The 23297-nt window shown below is 34.0% G+C and overlaps 1 protein-coding gene across 1 annotated transcript in view; it reads left to right on the top strand.

The window, feature by feature from the left end:
- Positions 1 to 23297, top strand: part of LOC129003910 (uncharacterized) — a 50380-nt gene that overhangs the window by 16814 nt on the left and 10269 nt on the right. Inside the window, exons 2-10 of the mRNA XM_054432249.1 lie at positions 526 to 662; positions 14286 to 14586; positions 15061 to 15236; positions 15770 to 15987; positions 16330 to 16482; positions 18130 to 18368; positions 19799 to 19985; positions 20587 to 20693; positions 21597 to 21844. Of these exons, the coding sequence (XP_054288224.1) occupies positions 526 to 662; positions 14286 to 14586; positions 15061 to 15236; positions 15770 to 15987; positions 16330 to 16482; positions 18130 to 18368; positions 19799 to 19985; positions 20587 to 20693; positions 21597 to 21844 (1766 nt within the window). The remainder of the gene's footprint in view (positions 1 to 525; positions 663 to 14285; positions 14587 to 15060; positions 15237 to 15769; positions 15988 to 16329; positions 16483 to 18129; positions 18369 to 19798; positions 19986 to 20586; positions 20694 to 21596; positions 21845 to 23297) is intronic.

The following is a 23297-nucleotide window of genomic DNA, read 5'->3' as shown; positions in this document are numbered from 1 at the left end:
CGAATTGGGGATTTCCTTTGAAACACTTGTTATATTCTCTCTTTACAAAACGTTTTTGCAAAAGGAAAACAGCCTAAAGACTTACTTTAATTAAAATCATGCAAATTACTTGGGAGTTTTATCTCTAATTTAGAAACTGTATAATCAAATTAATTATTTTCTCTTTTGAACTTTGGATGACATTTTCAAGAAGAGCTTGACTATTTAATTTATGTAGAAAATTCAATTGTTTTATATTAATACTTAACAGAATGACTTGTCAACTAATTAGAGATTTGGAATGCTTTTTTGAACTTACGGATCTAAAACCCGCATATGACCAATATCTTTTGATTACGTAAAAAACCCGTTGGTTCGAATCATACCTTAAAACGGTGATAGCTTGGAACCTTGATAACGCAAATAACCTACAAGACACACCTTCAAGACTACTTTACTAAAACATGTATCAAGGCTGTCTTTGAAAAATGCCATTTTATTTCATCATATATTCACTGTGTAATTTATGTGTTGGTTGTGTTACAGTGTGTAATAGAACCTACTACGGCGATGTAGGCAAGACTTACCAGCTGCATCTACACAAACCTCAGGAGGGTCGACTACCCTTCCTGTGTCATCTTACATTCACTGCCAACGGACACAATCATGGGGAACTGGTCCAGGTAGGTTCCATATGACATATTCTACTATAGGTTTCGGCATTTTTAGTTACTACCTTCTTTAGCGTCGTTTTATGTGCTAAGTTGTCTTTTTCACCACACTACGATGCTTTTAGCCGTTTTACAAACGTTTATTCGAGGCCGAAATCGACGTATTGCTGTCTATGCCAGTTGTCATCGTCATTGGGGACCGAGCAGGTCTTTACATCCCTAGGTCCGAAAATCAGCTGCCCGCTTACTTTCTTAAAACATTAATGCATATTAAATAAACAATCAGTATCAATAGAATTTTTTTAATGTCACCGCTGCCTAGCAACTATTTATTATAATTTTTGCTGATTCCTCAAATTTTTTCTCCAGATAACCTAGTTGTAGTTGTGTTGACTATTAGTGTGTATTATTATTGAGGTGAATAGTGGTACAGTAATAGGGTATAGTGTGGTGAACAGCTTATTTCAATTATTGCGTATTCTTTTATTACAAATTAGGTAACTATGAAAATCTGATCTTCAAGCTACACCCTAAATGTCTAACCTATTCGCCTTAGAGTTTCGTCAGTAATATTTTTTCGTGTTTATTTCTTTATTAAAACCGTAACGACATTTGACATCACACGAGGGATTAGGTGATATAACGTCACACATTATGAAATGAAATGAAATATTATTTATTTAAACAGGCAAAAGTTAGATACATTATCAACACTTACACATAGTTATAGTTATACATTATCAACACTTAGATAAAAAATAAGGCCCTTCGTTTACCACTCAGCTATATACCAGTGGGACTGTGTCGATGATCTGTCTGTATCCTGTTGACACAGCTTTCGTATTTTATTCTATCTTTCCCATCTTCGTTTCCTGTTTTTCTGTTCTCACTTCAGATGTCTGTCTGTTTGTTCTTATATCCTTACACGTTATTTCTTCCTCATTCTTCACGCTCCTCCCTGGGGGTATATGTAAAATTTTCTCAAGAAAATGTGATAGTTACTAATTATTTTTTTTTGTATGAAATATTCTAGTCACTTTTATTTTACAGCTTTTTAAAACGAGAGTAGAAAGTGTTGATGGTTTGTTGATGCTCCATTTCATTCTTCTCCCAACTATTTACTCCCCATATGCTCTTAAAACCTACCACATCAATGCATACTAACAAAATCCATTAGAACAATTTTGAAATTCAATTAATTATTGTTGTTTTACTTCTTGTCTCCGAGTATCCGTTATGCACTGGCTTTACCATCTTGTTGATTTTTCACCAATTTTTCTCTCCGTTGTTCGTTGCTGAGCATGTTCCTGAATGTTCAATGATTTATCTTGGGTAGTGCGACAGACGTCAAAACCACAGTGGTATAGTTGTGGGTTAAATTAAATTACCGGTGTCGTCATTTCAAATCAGTATGTTTAATTTTTTACTGTACCGGCCCGCCCCTTGTTTCTTTGGCATATTCGACACCCAAGCCTGATCAAAGGTTAAAGAAGCCAGAAGCCATCAATCTCTTTTAATGAGAAAAAAACTAAAATTATGTGTTATTAATCCCCTATAAGATCCATAGGTTTGGACCTATGGTCTATGGCCTATGGTTATCATGAATTAAAATTTTAGAATCTTGTAAGTAACGGATTATACTTAACAAATGGATTAAAATGTTGATTATATTGAGAATTTTTCTGTATTGATATTTTACCATTCTATTCATCCTATACATGTACAGCATTTTGCTAAACCCTCGACAGTAAAGCATTGGCCCGTTTAAAAGCAAGTACTTAAAGTGATTGCCCTCAATACAACCCTTCTACAATCGCTTTTGCTGTTTCCTTTGAACTTCTTGCATTTTCCTCCGAAAAGTGCTTTGCTACAATACAACTGTGTCGTATATTTAAAACGTTATTTGTATACTTACAATGTCAAATTTCGTTGAGATTCATTTTGATTTGCTTTAAAGTCAATCTCGTAAAGCAGCCTTTTGTGAATTTCCCTTTAAGGAATTTGCTAATTATATTTTCTTGAAATGTGTATACGTCAAAGCTGAAGACCCATAGAGAGGAGCAAGAAAGAATAAGGAAGAAAGCCCATAGTAGAGGATATAAGAACAAACAGACAAACATCCAACTACATCTAACTAGTCTTAATTTTTCATTTTGACGTAACCTGAGGAAAGACACTATTCGTTAAAATGTATATAAAGCGTTAGGGTGGCATAACCTGGAATGAGTTAAAGGGGCTTAAGATTTTTCAAAAATTATTTATCCATCATGTAGAGTTAAAGTATATTTAAGTATTTTTTTGCGAATAAACGATACGTAAAACATTCCATAAAACTATACATCTAAAATAAACATGTTATTCTTATGGAGAAAAAGGAAATTGTTGCAGTTTGCTTGTTTATGAGTATTGTAAACAATTTGGCAAATTTATTTATTTCATCTTACATGTGGTAAAAACACAACTTTAACCGAGTGTTGGGGCTGCACTCAGGGTCTTGACAATGAGTCAATGGCAGCAGCTGAATAATGAATACTATGCAATACCCAGGTACTAAGTGCAAGTACATAGCATGATTGCGATTTCCCTCCTGACACCCCTAAATCCCCACCTCGTCATACGTTCCATTTGTGTCAAAGTTAACTTAGATTGGATATATTCTTTCCCATGTGAGAGATATGATGATAGATTTTTTTACTAATATGCTTATATCTATGAAAATATTAACTTTGATAGTGATTCAACTTTGATAGTAATTTTATTTAAAGGAAGATCAACTAGTTTATTTTTGTAACGTAATGAATATTGTTTATAAAGTTAGGGAGTTCGTTTAAAAGTATTTTCTGGTGTTTATTTGAAACCATATTTCAAACGGCTGACAACAATTCGTGTGTCAATAGCATAACAATCGAATGAAAGCACAGAACTAAACAGATGCATACACATATTCATTCGAAATGTTCACTGAGGCTAAATTCACATTTAATCAAGGGGGGTACATTAAATTTTCTCTGGAATACAGTATTTGACATGCTTAATGGGTGAACACAAAGTTTAAATGTGTTAAATTATTTTTAATAGTTTAAGACTATTATAGAACATGTTTTCAAATATGTATTTTATAACTTACAATGTTGTTTACTCGATCTTCAGGCTAATGATATACCTAATAATGTCAAATCGTGTTGCTGGTGGGATTAAAAGGTAATGAAACATTTTCATTTACATTTATTAAAAGTGTACATGCATTTGTTTGGATAATTTACCAAGAAGTACTTACATCAATGCCTGTCTAAAAATATATATACTACTTTGTTTTATACATATCTCTTATTTTAATATTCAATATTCTTTATAATTTAAGGTATTTCGAGGATTTCTATGATTTCAGTAACACTAAGTTAGTTGAATCTTTAAAGAAAGAGTTTAAATAAGGGAAGGGTTTAGATGAAGAGGATGGTCTGATAGGAAAGAGGAAATCGTGAAATATGGAAATGCGTATACAGCCTGAAGACGTCTTCCTGTCGAGTATTCAAATTTTCAAATGATTGATTTCATATTTTATTCGACTGTAAGATTTATCCTCCGTTCTCTTTGTGTTTAAAACTCTTTTGGTTATTCCAAAGTAAGAGTTACAACTACATGCTATCATTGCCCACAGTTTTAAGTCGAATTACATAATTTTTTATTACTAACAAGGATTTTTTAGAATTATTTAAAAACATGATATCTACTACCAAATGTCGTACAATTTTTGTTAAAATTGTATGATTAGTTATTTTTTGTACTACTTTGAATGGAATCGGATCAAATTCCTGATCTCATTACTTTAAGACTTGATAAAGTCTCAATATTAAATCAAGTTGAAAGTAACAATTTAGATCAAAACCGAACCTCAGTAATGTTGTCCATTGTCATTCTGGAAACGTGGGATTTTGTTAGTGAGAGGCTTTTATCCTAAATTTTTATATCAAAAACAAAGCTACGTTTTAGCTGCATGATCCCTGTGATATGGAATGTGACTGTATCAGTTCTAGTTTTAAGTCACCTTCTGTCAAATTCTCTTGTGTAGGGTTCGTGGTAGCTATAAAAGCAAGAAACACCAATGATACAAAACCAAGAAAATCTGCAGACTAAAAAAATGTGGGAATTGACAAAACACTGTACAAAAGACTCACCAACCTCACTGTATCTTATCATCAAAATATAAACAACTATACTATTTATTACACACTTTTTCTTCTTTAGACGGATTTACAAGCTACAGCGTCAATGTAAAACTTGAAATGGCGAGATGGTGTTAATAGCACCTCCATTTTCACCCCCAACTATCAACAATGTTAACAATGCCTTAACGCTTGATGAAATAGCAGTCCCTGACTACGGATAATGACACCTTTTTTTAGTCCGGGAGGGGAAATGTTCTACACCGTTTCCTTTACAATAGCAGTTTAGTATAACCTTGTCCACACATGTGAATATATCAGTGTTGACTTTTCAATATTGGATGTCATTGTCGCAAATAATAATCGATTAAAGTAGTTTTTACTGTTACGTATTAGAGATAAATTATAACTAATTTTGATAGGTGATACCATAGACTAAGCAACATGTTTTATCTATGGTGATACATGCTGTGATATGTACAAAACAGCTGAGGATAGATCTACAAAACGTGAATACTTTAATCATTTTAATATTTCATTTCAGTACATAAGAGTTTTAAGTGGGAAGCCCTTAACATGGATTTTCATGAAAGAGGATTCGATGAAAATGAAAATATCCAGAGTAAATCGCCGACACTGAGTTGCAATCCTGTCTGTTTGACTTCATGTTTAAATAACACAACATCCTATGTAGGAAATATTTCATTTGTAAAGTATTTCTGTTATTGTAAAATGCTATTACAAGTCATTAAATAAATAAATTCAATAAAGAAACACATAAATTCCATTCTTGATTAATACAAAGATTTATTCCTGCATTGCGAAAAAAGTAAACGGTTTAACATTTTTGATTAAAGATTGGAACCGGCGATTTGCGATAGAAAATCAGTGTGAAAAGGACAAAATATGTAAATGTTTATTAATTTTAAACTTGCTTTACCTGCCATTGTGGACAACAATGTTCAAAATATTATGAAAGAAACTATTACAAAGGAATTAATTTACATTAAAATATAAATCTTGATAAATATTGCATTTATCCATTGAGTTATATTTTATTCAAAGTATTTAGGTAAGCAAAACTCAAAAAATATATAAAGTACTTGTCTCTAGTATCTATTTCTGTCTGCAAAACATGTCTAAGTTTTATGATAAATGATGATGTATGCATCTTCAAAAGATTTCGTTCATCTTCGCTACGTTGGGAACATAATATTTTAACGCAAAAATATATTACTTGTTTTCAAAGAATATTATTATTTAAAAGCTGGATTTAGGCTTAAACGGCTTGTTTTTTTACAGATTAAGCTTTTTGATATTTTTTAGGACTAAACAAAATAGTATAAGTTATTTATTTATAGTAAAGATTCGTTTCATTCCCCTCTACAGTACCTACACATTTTCACTTTTAACCCCAACAAATGACCTGGTAATACATTATTGACAATTGATACGTTATGATGGTATTAAATGGGGAATGGTTTTTGTTTGATTAGGCTTTAGTAATAAATATATGAATACAACTTTAAATACATTCAAATTATTTTTTTCAATATCTTTATTTTCAATTTTTGTTATCTTTTTTTTCTTTTAACATATATATATTTTTAATTATTATAAAATCAACACAATATATGATAATGGTAAAATATTATTAATCTGCCAAAAGAAGAAAAGTAAATTAAACCACCAAAGATATTTCATTTTAAGGAAAAATACAAATTTAATGACTTAAATGCCATAGTTTGCTTTATTTTTAGGCTGCTATTAAACCTTGTTAAAAAAATTAGGATGAGACAATTTATCTCGAATCAACTTTGATATATTATTTGATGGCTCAGTAAAAATTTTGAGTTTTAGTTTCGAATTGGATTTTATTTGTATTTTCAACATGTTTTTTATTATGTTTAATTTTTTTATTGGGAAAGGATTAAATTATATCGTGAAACCAAATATTTTGTGTACGTTTAATAAGGAAGAAGGCAGGTTCAGTTCTAAAGCAGAGAAAAAGCGAAGAAATGTTTAAAGTGGGACTCAGACCAGAAGGGAGTCAGTTACTACCGCGTTGACTTTGTAACTGCACTTTAGTTCAATACTCACAAACTTCAAAAGTTTAAAATGTTGAGTTTTATTTTCATCACAATAGCCTTTCTAGTGGTACAACCAACGCTAACTTTTCGTAGCTTTTATTCTAAAACAAGTACTTAGTGTGCATATTACTAATTGTTTATTTTGTTCATAAAAGTACATACATAATACTTACCAATGCAAATTACAAACCACTAATCTCTTTTATGTAGTCTATAACGGATTTTTTCCTAAGATTTTCTAACTGTCTGTTTTATTGTTATCGCTTGTTCTGTAAGAAAAAGATTGAAGTGTACTCTAATTCAGGAAACCATGTAACAGAAGACAGCTATCTTCAAAAAGGCAGGCCTACAACAATACGTGGTTGACCTTCTGCAGTTTATTTTGGCGAGTTTCCCATACAGGGAATTAACTATTGCCGTAGTCTCTTGGTAATAAGAAAATGACTTCTTCACTTAGGCACCTGGAACCTATTTACTTTATCGTGTTCATGTATTCAGAGGTCGAAAAAACCATCCGTTCAAATTCGTGGTTTTCTTCCCAATTCTTGAATGACACTATTTTAATATAAGCAAGTGCCATTGATAAACTATTAGCATTTATGCTATTTGTCTATGCTATTAGTACGTTTAATTCAGGTATTACTGTATATTTTGGACGTTCTCAATAACGCTTAGAACTAAACCTGTAACAACCCCCATATAAATTAACTATCATAATAATATTTTTACCTACGACCGTTTTTTAAAGTAGCCATTTCAGTCCAGTTCTTAGAATTGAAAAGTTTCACTTTACAGCTGTTTACTTTCATATCAGCATAGTTTCATTTCATATCAGCATAGTTTTTCTCATATCCACACAGGTAACGGACCAATGAGGTTCAAGTATTGAGAGAAAAGAATTAAAATTGTAATGCTTCGAACGTCAACTAATCAGCTGATCAGCTGATCAGTTGACCAATTTAATTGTTAATCCGACTTGTTCATGTTGATACTCGCGTATTCTTAATTAAGTTGGTGGAAGTCCAAAAATAAATGAAATATTTGCCGAATTGTACCTGATACAATATTATTTATGGTAAGAATGCTGCTAGCAATGTAATATTTAACGAAGTTACAACACGTAATTACAGGAACTCAGCCGATTATACAACAAGTCGTTGCATCACTTTCAGTGGCAATGACAATACACGAAAACATAACCTCTCTAAAAAGTTATCAGTAGTGATTGTTAGTAATTAAATCCAGATTTATAGTAATTAAAAAACGGTCATAGGTAAAGTAGTGTACGCAACTCGCGTTAATAGTCTTTACGCAATCGTTGCGTAAACTACTATTACCTTATGAGTGATAATCATAATCATTATTGAAGTAAAAAATATATTTGAATAATATAAAGAGAATCTTTTTTAATGAGAAATTATCTTTCTGATGTGTAACAATGTTGTATGGAGAAAATAGTTTTAGTATGTTTGTAGAGAGATAGTTATGTATTTAAATGCTTCTACAAAATATAATGGTGAATGTAAAAATAAAAGAGTAACATTACGAATCGAGTAAAAGATCTTTCGGCTTTCTCTTGGGACTGGTGTTTCCAATAAAATGACTTGGAAGAACGTTTAACCTCGAGCTACTAGATAATATAAATTGCTTACGAAATATCATACTTGTCATATTTAGGCTACTAAAAATCAATATGACTTAATATTTTATTTTTATCATTCTAATATTCTCGTCTAACAATTATACCACATGGACCAGATTTATTGCATGAATTCCAGTGTAAAAGTCTAACAATAGACCATTAAAATTTATTTGTTTTAAGATTTTCACAGAGGTTATTATTGCTGTTTTAAAAATTAGAGTTTCTTCAGTATAGTGATAGACACCAAATTTCGAGATTCAAAATTTACTTACATATCCTGGTTTTCGGAAAAACTGAATCTACATTTAAATTTCCTCAGCCAACGCTTATAATTCACAATGTAATATTCAGGAAGTTTACGAAATACGTTTGTGTTAATTTATTACCACGATGCAATAAAACAGCCTTCCATACACCAAGTTTAAACTATAAATTTTAAGCTTAAAAATCCATTCCTCGTTTGTGCGCTAATTTTTCTTTCTCCTGTCTGATACATCATGTAATGTTATTTGCAGAATCATTTATTAACGAAATACAGAAACTATTTTTCCCTATTCTAAGAATTTAAAACTTTCAAATTTATCACACTTTTATTCTTATGAATTTATTCATTTATTTAAATTCTGTATTCTTATCATCTCTATATCATTTTTCAATCGTGTTGTTGCAATAAAATAGTTATAGTATTAAATTTCAGTTTTCTAAAATAGTTTCCAAAAATCTTACCCCAATAATAAATGGCTATTAAAAATCTGATTGTACATGAGATTATACAGTTAAACTGTTATTTAAACATAATTGGACAAAGTGTTTCAAAGGGCTTCAATACATATTAATTACCAATTACTCAAGTCACAAAGTAGTCATTCATGTATAGTATGATCATAGCTGAACACATGTATTCCAATATATTAGCGTTCTGCAAAGGAGTGGTATGTTCTCTCAGTTAATTAATTACATCACATAAATGTCTGCTTTATCTGTCATGAACAATAGCGACTGGTTTAGTAAACAAGCATTAATCAATAAAGATTATTTTTACCACTGATACCTGTTATTCATGATTCCAAATGGATTTAAAATAAATAAAACAAAATAAATAAAATCGGACTTCTAATAAAAATCTCAATGTAATCACCAACATAAAAATTACGTTATGCTCAATCTATTTCTTCTCAAAAGTATAAAAATTTGCAAAAATAGCTAATTAAAAAGTAATTTTTCATTATTTTTTTATGAAGATATATAATAATGGTTCGCCTTTTCTTCAAAATCAGTATATACAGGGTGACACAAAGGAACCGGACGTTTTTTAAACAGCTGTTCCATTGTTGGTGCACGTGGTAGGAAGATTTAAGTTATGTCATTACCTTCAGTGAGGCTTGCCATTTTTGTTGAAATGGCTCAGTGGACCCTAGACCATCTCGTTTTCGCATACGATACTTTGGTCCGAAATGGTGAATCCGTCGTCAAATCCAGCGGGAATTTAGTCGACATTTTAATATTGCACGCCATGGAACGGTTCCAAGCCGAAATACGCTATTAAGATGGGTTTCAGGGTTCCGAACAACTGGGATATAACAAGAAAGAAACCACCAGGCCTTGTTAGAACTTCGAGAACACCCGAAAACATCGCCAGAGTGAGAGCAATATTGAATGAATGTTTCCTAACAAGGTGATTTCTCGCTTTGGTGACATGCCGTAGCCGCAAAGATCACCCGGCTTGTCCACTAGTGATTATATCCTTTGGGGGTTTCTTAAGGTGCGTGTTCATGCTCACAAACCACGCACTCTAGAGGATTTGAAGTTTGCAATCACAGAAGATATCAATGGCATTGAACCTCCTGACCCGAGATTCAAATGATTTTCAGACCAGAATGAACATTTGTAGATAAGTAGATGGCCACCATATGCATGACGTCATTTCCAAAAAATGACGGTTTTGTAACAAATGGCAAATGTTTACCTCACTATGTACAGTATTAAAACCAGTTTATTCCTTTTAACTACTGTGTACTACTTATTTAAAAAACGTCCGGTTCCTTTGTGTCACCCTGTATTAATACTTACCTACCACATATTCCAAATAGGTGCGTGCCACCTTAAGAGGTGTGCATGTGTTTTTATAATATAAATTGGAATGTAACGACTATAGTGTTTTTATTGAATTAAATTTGGTAAAAATGGTTATTCGTGTCAAATTATCTGTTTCTAAAGATACGATAGAGTTTTTAAATTCCAGCCAGTACTTTATATAGATTAATATACTCATCCTTTTTAAGCCAATTCAGCCAAAAGCTAATTAAGAAAAGGTTTGACTAAGTTTTTTTTATTAAAAATAGGTCGAATATGTTAATGAATTTACGAATTATGTCGTTTAATATCAGTTTTAGTTGTACCTTGTACAATCGGGCTTCCTTGAACTGATTGTAGTACAGAAAGTTGCTAGTTGCTGAATTTACTTACTTACCTTTGCCACACTCTTTTTTGCCGTACTTTTTTTGCCGCACGCCAGTATTCCAACCAAACAACACAAAACGGCGTGCATTTATTATGCACGTGAAAAATGTTGGCAACACTTAAAGATACTACGACTATGATCAGCTTGTGCAGTGATTTCCCATTTAGTTCAACGTTTGGATTTAACCTAACGTAAAACGTATTGTTTAGTGTTTGAAAGACTAATTATTTATATGTTTTATAGTAACTGTAGGAAAAATATAATGTGTAACGCGAGTGCCACTTCACCCAATAGTTAAACAATAAACTATTTCACAATGGTATTTTTGCTTTAAAAATAATGGCACAGCATAAAATTGGTTTAACAATTTCTTATCATTTCATTGGCTTTCGAAAACCAGGTTCTACGTTCCAGGAATTTCAACTAAATAAGCTTCAATCCCAATTTGTCGATGGGTTTTTCATGCAATGATAACACCTATAACTCTTATTACAAAACTTTGTAACCTATGTTTTACAGAAATAACCATGATATCCGTTCATTTTATAGCTGTTATAAATTCAAGATAAAATAGTTAATATTCTAAGTAACATATTTTTTTACTGGCTCTCCTGATTGTTTAAAACTGACTTACTTTCCTGTTAATACTCATTACCTTTTTATTGTTTACACAATTTACTTACCGGTAGTTAATTTGATTGGACATGAATAAAAATTTATTTAAATTAAGTTATACCACTTATAGCACATAAAGCAGAACATAAAATATCAGATTTCATATTTAAGTAAAATGATTTATTCTTACAATATCGGTTTTATCTTTAGGATGTATTATGTATGTAGGATGTATGCTGGAAAAGACAACTAATCATGACTGTACACTCCAATCACTGAACAATAATTACATCCATTAGGAGAACAAGCATTGAGATTGCGTTCCTACATGTTGCTAAGGTCAAACGTACTCACTCTGACTTCTTACTCAATGCATGCTAATATTCTACAAATAAAAAAAGTGAAAACATTACACTTATTTCAACAAAATTACACTTATTCAAAAACATGACTATTAAATGTTTTTTCATCACTCCGTAACAAAAGTAACTATTTTCGATAACAGCTGACATCAATGAAAGTAGTCGTTTCCCAAGCTCTAATTTAGGGCGAGGGAAAATCGAACAGCTGATTTTCCCTCGCTCTCAATTAGTTCTCCATTTATTCACTACGCGCTTTAATTTAATGATTTGAATCAGCTGTGTGTATTGTTAAACGTTGTTTTATTCTTTAATTTTGATGTTTAAAAAAATTCATTGAGAAATATACGTAGGCTAACTTTAGAATATTTTTTAATATTTTTATGTTTTAAAAATTAATCAAATATAGACGTAAGTTTCCTTTTAGAAGATTTTATTTTATTTTGATGTTCAATCAAATTAATTGAGAAATAAAATAGTTGCAATATTACTGAGGTCTGCTATTCTGTGTTTTTGTATTTTTGCGTCGTGATGAAAAGTATCGTTCATAACTTGTACCGAAAGTTATTATCCGGCACTTGCTCCATCATTCCCGTCCTCGGCTTCGCCTCGTACGTGAAAATAGCTCTCATATACTCGGCTTCGCCTCGCACGTGAAATTGGGGTTCCCTGTGTTCGGCTTCGCCTCACACAAAAACTTGAGCGCGTGACGGAAAATGCCACTTTCGGTCCTAGTAATGAAATATACTATTCATTACTGCGTAAAAAATGTGTCTTATTTCGATTACAGCAGCAACGAAATTAATGTTTCCCAGCTCTAATTAGAGCAAGGGAAACCCTATCAACTGTTTTCCTTTGCTCTAAAATTTACATTACTTTGCTATCGCTTAGTTCTACATTTCTCCCAATTTCTCCTACTTTGCTAGAGTTCTTTGCCATTTATGTTTATACTTTAAATCAGCTGTTTTACTGCTCAACAATACAAAATTAATGTGATCATAAAAATAGGTTTAGACTTCAGTATCCAATAGTCAATGGTATAGGCTAGTTGGCTATAGTTCGGCCGCTTAGAAAGCGACCTCCTCCAGCATTGGTTTAGCATTAGCGCGCAGGTCGTTTTCTAAGCGGCCGAACTATAGTTTTGTTGTGTTTCAATCTCATAGTGCGTGTTCACTATACACAGTAAACATAACATTCAACTTTTTACGTTGTTATAGAAGTTTTCTATAACCTAGGCCTATTTTGCTTTGCTTTAATTAAAATAATATTAGTTATGAAATATAATCGTTTAAGTTATACTGAGGTCTATTATTCTGTATGATAGGATTTTTGTGTCGTGATGAAAAGTTTCGTTCATCTTGTATCGAAAGCGATTTCCCTGCATTTACTCCAATTATCACCGTCCTATGCTTCGTACTTGAAAATAATCCTGACATGCTTGGCTTCGACCGGTGAGCATAAAACTTGACAGTGTACCGGAAAATACAACTTTTGGTTCTCGGAAAGAAATATAGGGCTAATATTTTTTTCTATTTCAGAAAATTTGTAATAACATTTTTGTCACGTTTTACTTAGTTTTCAAAACAATGTGGTGTAGATAAAGCTAGTGCAAAGAGGGTTAATAGAACGTACTAATTATAATATTTTTACGTACACACAAGTACGTAAAGTACACTAAAGTATTATGAAAATACCTGATTACCTGCTTAGTGCTCTGATTCCAAAGGAAATATTGAATTGATCCATGACAGTGTGCTGGAATGGACATGTTTCTAATGGACAGAATAATGCAGATGTGTTTGTTTGTAACAGTTATACAGCTGAGGCCAACTATAATAGATGGTCTGGTCATACCATCGATCTCTATTGGTCATACCCATAAGGAGAACCAATGTGCCGGCAGAATAGTCTCTACTATTGATTGACCGAAGCAAAATAAGTCCTCACAAATTTATAATACTATACTGAAAACCCAAAGTAAATATGAAAATGTAAAAATGAAAATGAAATTGTGGGTTTTCATTATGGGAAAAATATTATGTGCTCAATACTATTAAAAGATGACCATGAAAATTTCATAATAGGTTGGTGGCCTCTTTTAACCTCTCATTTGCCAGTCCATATGGGCTACAGGCCTTAGAACGTATCTAGCATAGCAAGGGGTGAGTGATAATTTGTTGTGATAGGTACCAGGATCCGAACTCACGACATCTCTGTCGTGGATCTGATGTCAGTCGGACCACAACAAAATTAAATTTTCTTTTTGCTACTTTCAACTTTATTCACACCTTACATTTGATTACAGCTAATATTCGACGCCTTCAACGTGGGCCGGTTCTCTGCCACGGCACTGGACGGTTGTCCGGACGGCCACATGCAGTTGATGGAGTTGGGCCGACCCTACACTGGCGGCTCCTGGTGTGGTGCGGCTGCTGGTCACGCCGTCTACTACAGTGAGACTGCCACAGTCACTCTAACATTGAGGGTCTACCACGCTGCGGCCCCTTTTGAGTTTCTGCTACGCTTCAAGATGCTAGGGGCGGACGAAGCCGTTGTGCGCTTTGGAAGCCCTGGGGCACCCATTGACCGAGGGGAAGTTGTTCCAGGTAAAATCCATTGTGTAAATATACAGTTTGAGGACATTAAATTTTAATACAAACTTTCCAGTTCTAGAACCAATCAGAATCGATGATAAATTGATTTTCACCAGGCTACAATTTTCACACACTATCAGCATCGTCAATTCATTAATAAAATGTCTTAGAGGTACGGCGTCAATCTAAAATTAAGGTGGTTGATTTGAACCACTAACAGAGAATTCTGATGCCAATTACTGATTTCTGTCGAATACACCTACTTTTCAACCAACGGAAGAAATAAAGGAAGAAATATAATTTTTACTATCACACTTGTGAGCTTCTGAATCTTCTGATTCAACTATACGTTCTATTAGAGTATGCAATCAGCTACATGTGGTACAAATAGGAAGTCTTCTGTCTTATACAGAATCCAATTAACATTACAAGTCTACAAACTTTTTACGGAGAAACATAATATTTTAAAATGTCAAACGTTTCCAGGCACTTACTGCAGCCGCAACTTTTATGAATGCTACCGCAAAAAGTGTCGTCTGCAGTCACCTAACTACCCTGGCATGTACCCTCGGAATGTCACATGCTACCTGACAATGAGACAGAAGACTGTTCCTACCTGCAAACATGCAATGATCTCCGTCCGCCAACAGAACCACCATAAAGTGAGAAAATTTGTTAAGCACAGAACATTTACTTGATGTTTGCATGCAATCATTAATGGAAATGGGCCTTATCATTCCTTCCAGGGAACAATGAAGTTGATGATTGTATATCAAATTGTGCAGGACGAATGTGTTGTCAGCTACAATGAAAATATATGAAATGAAAATCAATGTGAAATATTGAATCTAAAGCCGTGTGTTGCAGGCTTGCCTCCTTGGGCTATGCCACATAGGCAGTGTCAGTGTTAGCAATATAGATTTGAAACTGAAAGATGATGACTTGGTTTGTGCTAGGTGGTTGTGCTAGGTGGTTTGTGCTTTGTTTTAAAATGTGTTTTATCATATTTTATCTAACAAGTTATGGATCAGCATTAAATTAGTTGTCATAGATTAAAAGCTTAGAAGTTTGGGAGGTGCATTGAATGGTTAAAACGTGCTACACGATGTAAAACTATTAACATAATGAATAAAATAAATATTACTTTGTGTCTTTTATATTCAATTTGTGTTGTTCATAAAAAACCTTTGTCCAGATGCAAATTCGCTCTACAGTGACAAGTGACTCAAGCAACAATGGAACATCCGCAACCAGTGGGGGTGGAGGAGGAGGAGGAATTATGAGAGAGTTGAGAGCCTGGTCGGAATGTACAGGAGACCGAGACCATCTCATCTTCTACGACGGAGCTTCCACAGACGATCCTGTCATTGCCAAATACTGCGGAGGTACTTGGCTGCCAGCAGTCATCAGCCGGTAGGTATACCACAAGTATCCTTTTAAGTATTATTTTATAGAGGAAACACGATTTTTTCCTAACTTATTACTTGGGCATTTTAGTCTGTGAGGGTTTAAATCTAGATTTAAAGAAAATACTCACATAAAGTATTGTAAGTAAGTGCTTAATTGGTATAAGTTATTAATTGGTATCCAAGCCTACCTTAGGTTGTATATTATTTGTAACAAAATGGGCTGTATTTTTTACCCTTGTAAAAAATGGACCAGTGTCATTAACATCTCTATTCATAAGGATGAAGCTAATTATTTCAATAATCTGAACAGTTGACCGAATTAAGTTTGACAAATGGTGTTTTTCAGCGGGCCAGCCATGTTGGTAGCGTTCCATTCTTCTCCATTTAGTGTGCCTCTACGTTCGGACGGAGCTGCCAGTCCTCTCAGAGGCTTTGAACTCGACGTGGACATTCTCTACAGCGACTCCTTCTCTTTGGACTACTCCCGACATGCTCGCAAGTATGTTAAATGTATACAATATACCATATTAATATAAATTCAAAAATAGTTTATCCAATTTACAAACATTTTACAGTGGCTATGTTCAAGATTCCAAATGTTTATTATTTCAACCCAATGGGAGAGGCCTGATGATGATCGGTGTGACTGTTCAAAATCTATGACCATTGTGACATATTACATACATTTTTATGTATTTATAAATCATCTTGTAAACATGTTTACAGTATAAGTGATAATGTATAGAATAGTGTAGGGAGACATATTTAGTTTAATATAAGTCTATAGATACCAGCTGTTACATTAACATTGTGAAAGAATAAAGAAAATGGTTAAAAGAAACATAATTGGATCACTGGGTCAAAGACGATCTTGATTTTAAGTAGCATAACATCATAAAACATTTTTATTGTGTATAAAATCTATATCCCGTACAAATGCTATAATGCATTATTCATGTATGGGGTGTTGAAAGAGCTCCTATCCAACCACATCATAAATTTTACCTTTTCCACCACCTCGTATTAGCAATTTAATCTTTTAACTCTATATTTATAACCCTAAAACTGTTTTGATACTATATACAGTATATACCATAAATACTTAGGCTGTTCCAGTTTTCAAATGTTGATCTGGTGTTACATATTTTTCGGTTTGAACATTATTATCAGACATTTGTTTCATGAACTACCATGCTATAGCCTTTCGATGAAAAATCTTGCAACCTAATTTGAATGAATATTCTTTTTTAACAATATTTTCATGATAATTATCTTTGCTGCTTAGCATAAACATAATTTCATTATTAGAATATTATTTTTAAAGTAACAGAAAAATAAACAAAACATTCATCAAAACACTATTTTTGTGTTTGAGACTTTATCACATTTGAATTTCATTTTGGTTGTAATACTTTTAAAACGGTCAAGCATTTTAACAAAAAACTTTATTTTGAGTCATTAGTCAATATCCATCATGTGTACAAAATGTTTACGTGATTTAATTTGAAAAATCACTAAAACGCAAACTATACACTTGACAAAATTATGTTTTGTGTGCATGAGTCAAAGTGGCACTGATTAAATAACTGGATGTTTGATATTTGATACAAAAGGTGAGAGCTGAGAGCACTCCAACCTAACTAATGTACTTCACTGTTTATGAACTGTGTTCATCCATCTATGCAAATAAACTTGTGTAGAACCATTAATTCTTTGGTTGATTTTACGTTTCGTCACTTTTAGGACTATTAATGAAAACTACTATTTTAGCTTAAATAACAAGTAAAATTACTTGTAGACCTAACATTTAACATTCTTCCATTTCTTTCCAAAATAACTAAAACACCAAAATACTCAGGGATCAAAGACGTTTAAAATGAATTAAACAGGACCAACCTTTACATTTGAACATTTTCCAAAATCCACCCCCCCCCCCCAAAAAAAAAAATCTGCCCTTTACCCAAAAGGATGCTTTATAGAGTTTAAAAATAATTTTTCTGAATTTGTTGGGTCAAAATAGGGGGTTACAGTTGCAATTAGGTTTCTATTTGCAAATTGGAGTCATAGAAGCCGGCTGGGTGGTCTGGGACACCCTGTATATAGTTATTACATTCAGGACAACTAATGTGATGTTTGGGTATTTCAGATGCGAGTTCTGGGTGAACGCAACACACCCAGACTTGGACGATACGGCTCGGACCCGTGGACGGACCGGGTATGTGTCCAGCCCCCGACACACCCTCGCTCCCAACACCACCTGTACTTACCACTTCCGAGGTCACTCCCGAGACCACGTGTGGCTCTACTTCATCAGCTACTCTCACCAACCACTGAGACCCAACACAACCCACAACTGCTCCACCAGGTTGAGGATCTGGGACGGAGGTTGGTAAAGCACTCGACTAAGTAGGAATCAGGAATACATTTTTGGGATATTCCTGGAAACATCAAATCCCTAAACACATCTCAAACAGAATTTCTTTAATTCAAATTATTTGTCTGTGTAGTTGAGTGATTATATAGTCCAGGCAAATTAGATCAAATATAGGGTGTGCTCCCCAAAAAATCGTCTAAAGCTGGAAAGTGTTTTAATACCTTCTGGGGGTCCCAAATAAGACTCCTGTGAGTTTGCGACGGATTCTGACGTCTGCTTAAGTTTTGGGAGTAAAAAAATATGAAAATTTCGCACTTTTTTCAGTTTTTCACTTATAACTACTAAATAACGAATCCTAAGGAAAATGTTGTTCAAAGGTGTCTTTTAGTGCACTGAATTCCGCATCCATTGGTGTTAAATACGTCAAAATCGTCCGAGCCGTTTAGCTGCTGTAGCTTTTCAAAGTTGGGATATTTTCATCAACATGGCCAAAAGGTTGATTATTTGACCAGTTTTCGACTTACAACTCCTAAACGACGCATGCTATACAAAAATGTACCTGTAGTTAGTTCATAAAACACAAAATTCGGCGTAGAATTATGATTATGAATGAATTATGAATGTTATAAGATATTACAACGAGAAAGATTTTATCAAATGTAGCAAACATTTTATTTTTTGGCTTAGTAAACGATAGATGATAATGGGACAGATGTACATAGTTTTACTATGTATTTAGCCTATAAAAAAACAATTGGGATTTTTCGTAGATTTTACCATATAACTTTTATACTTCTCATCATTGGAATCTTAAGAATTTGGATTCATTCTTTGCTCTTATTGGTCTTGCCACAAATAATGGTGATTTCCGAAATTTAAAATCTTACCATTGAAATCTGGCAAACAACCAGCCTAATTACCAAAACCATAGGGGATATGGCAGTGAATCTATCCACTAGTGTGGCGTCATGGATCCTGCAGCATGGCCTATGAACAAGTAAGTGCTCATGAGAGCAACATCCCACTGTGGAGAGCTTTTCCGAGATAGGGGAATCAATGATGTGTACTCATATCAATCAACTATACTCATACCGTAACAGTTTTAATATAAGTTTAAAATTGATATCAAAACAATTTTTTTCTCGTTTTTCTGCTACTTGGGAGATTTCACCCCTACACAGGGGCCTACATAGGAGGAAGTAGTATAAAGTGTATTTTGTATGCTGTGAACTGCTTGAAACTCTTTTCATGGGTAAGTTATTAGTGTATTAATTTTCATTTTCCCTAATATATTTCTACGCCAAGTGTGAAGTGCCCTCTCCTCCAAAACTTAAAACATGAATAGTGATATAGGTTTAATTATTACAATTAATATATAAACTATATACATATATATATATGTTATATATAAACTATAAACCCCCACTATCCCCATGTTAAGGTGGGTCTCTATTGGGGGACCATTGTGATGGACCGCGGTTGTGTGATCACACGTCACTACGCAATCTCACCAGAGTCACTCGGCCCTGTCTGATCACAGAGAGCTACGTGACTAGAACCAGCGAGCTGTTGGTTCAACATCAGAGTGACGATGGCACGGCCCTTCACCCTTCTCACTTCCGAGCCAGGTACAGACATCAACTTAGTAAAATAACAATAATATGTGTTTTTGAGAGTTGAATGTTAATTTGGTTTCATTTTCAGATCAGATTTGTAAGAGTAAAGTTGGTATGTAAAAAAAGAAATTGCAAATAATAACCTGTTAATAATCATGAATATTGTTTTTCAATTTGTAAAAAATAATAAATATAGATCAGCATGCCCTCATAGGCATTAAATTTACCTATACTTTTATACTTTAAATAATTCCAGTGATATTGCATCTGCCACCTCATCAGTTTCTTTCCTTCATGGAAGAGTGTTATACCTTATTAGTTAGCTTATTAAGTGAGTATGGGCTATTTAACATGACAGAATCTTTATTTATAATTCATATAAGCAAGAGTAACTAAAAACAGCTACATAATAAGCTACAGCCTCCGAGAAAAGTTTGAAGCTTCTGCCCTAGAACACAATGACACGTTTAAAACCACCATGGAATACCTAGACCATAATCATAGTCTAATAATGAGTATTTTATATCAGTTGATAAACACAGAGTTTATAAGTAAGAAGACTTGGTAAACATCACAAACTTTTTTTAATAAGTCACATTATTTTTCTTTTAAGGTACGAGTTTGTGGACACGTGGCTCGGAGGAGAGCCGTGGACGGGCAGACGAGGTGAGACTCCCCCTCCACAACCTTGCTCCAGGGTCTTCCGCAAGGTTAAATCTGGTGGGTACATTTTCTTAATCTTAACCTGTATTTTCATGAAACTAGTATCTGAAAATCGCCAATAGAATATTTTTCATTTAATGTAAAAACCAGTCATTTGTGTAACTCCTACCATGACTTTCCAGAGGCTAGTAGGTACCGACTAGCTGGATTCATTTTAGAACCATCAGAACATGATTAGTTTGCCTTGATTTTGTCTAGCAATTCCTTTACCTCTCATAAGGGTGAATGACGATAGTTTCAGTGATTATATCTTTTTCTTCTGATCCTCCTCATGAAAGCTTCTTTCATATTCAGGTAGTAAAAATATTAAATACACACACACGAATCTTAAGGCTTCGGAACACACTGCTTGAAAACCAAACATGTGTCAACCTAGCAAAGTTACCTATAGTTGCAGTAGTTGTTGAATATTTAATTTTTTATGTTACTCATGTTTGTGCAATTTTAAGGTTTTGACACACTCAATATGTGAGAAGCTTGTAATTCTTGACAAGGATCTAAAGAAGGTAACACAGTCGCCAAAACAATCATCATTAATCTTTAGAGGGGGGAGGTAAAATAGCCTCTTCTTATTTATATTTATATCGAGACTACTAAAAAATTACATCAGAAAGCTATTGACTTGTCCCAAGATCAAACCAGATATACTCTTACCGTAATAGCAAGCAATATAACAACTCCCCAATCCAACTACAGATTGTTTTATGTAATTAATTTAGTGATTTAATACTAGCCTTCAAATTTTGAATGATTCTTAACTGTAATAACAGTTATTAATACTTAATAACTTTTAATACTTTTCACTGGAATGGACACCACACAAAGTAGGTATTTTAAGCCTAGTATGAATGGAGATGAGTGTAGAATAAAAATAATAACGATTCTTGAATTTTGTCACAGGTTACATTAAGTCTCCCAGGAACATATTTCTGTACGGCCGAGGAGGTGCCAAGAATCTATCTTGTGTGTATCGTCTAGAGGCGAGTCCCGGAGAGAAGGTACGTCTGACACTTCATAACGCATCGTTTGGGGAGACTGACTGCTCGGCCGACAAGGACCCTCACACTGGACGGACTGTCTGTGTACGACAGCCTGGGACAAGACTGGTAGAGCTACAGGTTGCTGATGTGCCTTGGAGGGATGTCAGGGTGAGTTCATAATCACGAATGAGAAACAAATATTTGTTTTCAACAAACAACTCTGTTTTCATTATTTATATTTTCCAAGCACAGATTTTGTCCTAAAAAAAAACTGTTAGCCACCTACCTAATCAAATACGTTTTTATTACATTAATTAGGTACTTTTTTATGTCCCATCTTCACATCCTAGGACGCTAGTTCTAGCCCAAAACTGTTTTACACATTACTTCAGGCTAGTCCTAGAGGGTTGCAGCATTATCAAATAGATAAAATCCATTGGTGATTAGTGGGATTTGAACCCGGGAATTTGAATCTGGTAAACACCTTCTGGACTAGTAACATAATATACCATTTAATTGTTTTATTTTATTTACATGCTTTAATACAGTTTACACCATTTACCTTGAAGCAGTTATTAATTAAGTTATCGATTTATATTGTTGTGCAGTCTTTGAAAATAATTGTTCTCTACAGTACTGATCATACCAAATTTTAAAAGCTCAATAAGAAAATGATTTTACGAGAAATATGATAGTGATATGTGTTTTGCTAGGGCAGGTGGTGCGAGGTTGCTATTGTGACAACTCCTCCCTGCCCACAACCTCGACTGCTGGCTCTGTGGTGTTCACTTCACTGTCTAGAGTGCTTGAGATTACATTTGTCATATAGTATAGTGATATGTGTTTTGCTTGTGCAGGTAGTGCGAGGTTGCTATTGTGACAACTCCTCCCTGCCTACAACCTCGACTGCTGGCTCTGTGGTGTTCACTTCACTGTCTAGAGTGCTTGATGTTATGTTTGTCATATCATAGTGATATGTGTTTTGCTTGTGCAGGTGGTGCGAGGTTGCTATTGTGACAACTCCTCCCTGCCTACAACCTCGACTGCTGGCTCTGTGGTGTTCACTTCACTGTCTAGAGTGCTTGAGATTATGTTTGTCATATCATAGTGATATGTGTTTTGCTTGTGCAGGTGGTGCGAGGTTGCTATTGTGACAACTCCTCTCTGTCTACAACCTCGACTGCTGGCTCTGTGGTGTTCACTTTACTGTCTAGAGTGCTTGAGATTATGTTTGTCATATCATAGTGATATGTGTTTTGCTTGTGCAGGTGGTGCGAGGTTGCTATTGTGACAACTCCTCCCTGCCTACAACCTCGACTGCTGGCTCTGTGGTGTTCACTTCACTGTCTAGAGTGCTTGAGATTACGTTTGTCATATCATAGTGATATGTGTTTTGCTTGTGCAGGTGGTGCGAGGTTGCTATTGTGACAACTCCTCCCTGCCTACAACCTCGACTGCTGGCTCTGTGGTGTTAACTTCACTGTCTAGAGTGCTTGAGATTATGTTTGTCATATCATAGTGATATGTGTTTTGCTTGTGCAGGTGGTGCGAGGTTGCTATTGTGACAACTCCTCCCTGCCTACAACCTCGACTGCTGGCTCTGTGGTGTTCACTTCACTGT

This window comes from Macrosteles quadrilineatus, unplaced genomic scaffold (genome assembly GCF_028750875.1).
Source record: "Macrosteles quadrilineatus isolate MER2022 unplaced genomic scaffold, UCM_ALF_1.0 Scaffold_9__3_contigs__length_116548681, whole genome shotgun sequence".
Taxonomy (NCBI): domain Eukaryota; kingdom Metazoa; phylum Arthropoda; class Insecta; order Hemiptera; family Cicadellidae; genus Macrosteles; species Macrosteles quadrilineatus.
This window is presented reverse-complemented; position numbering and strand designations above follow the sequence as displayed.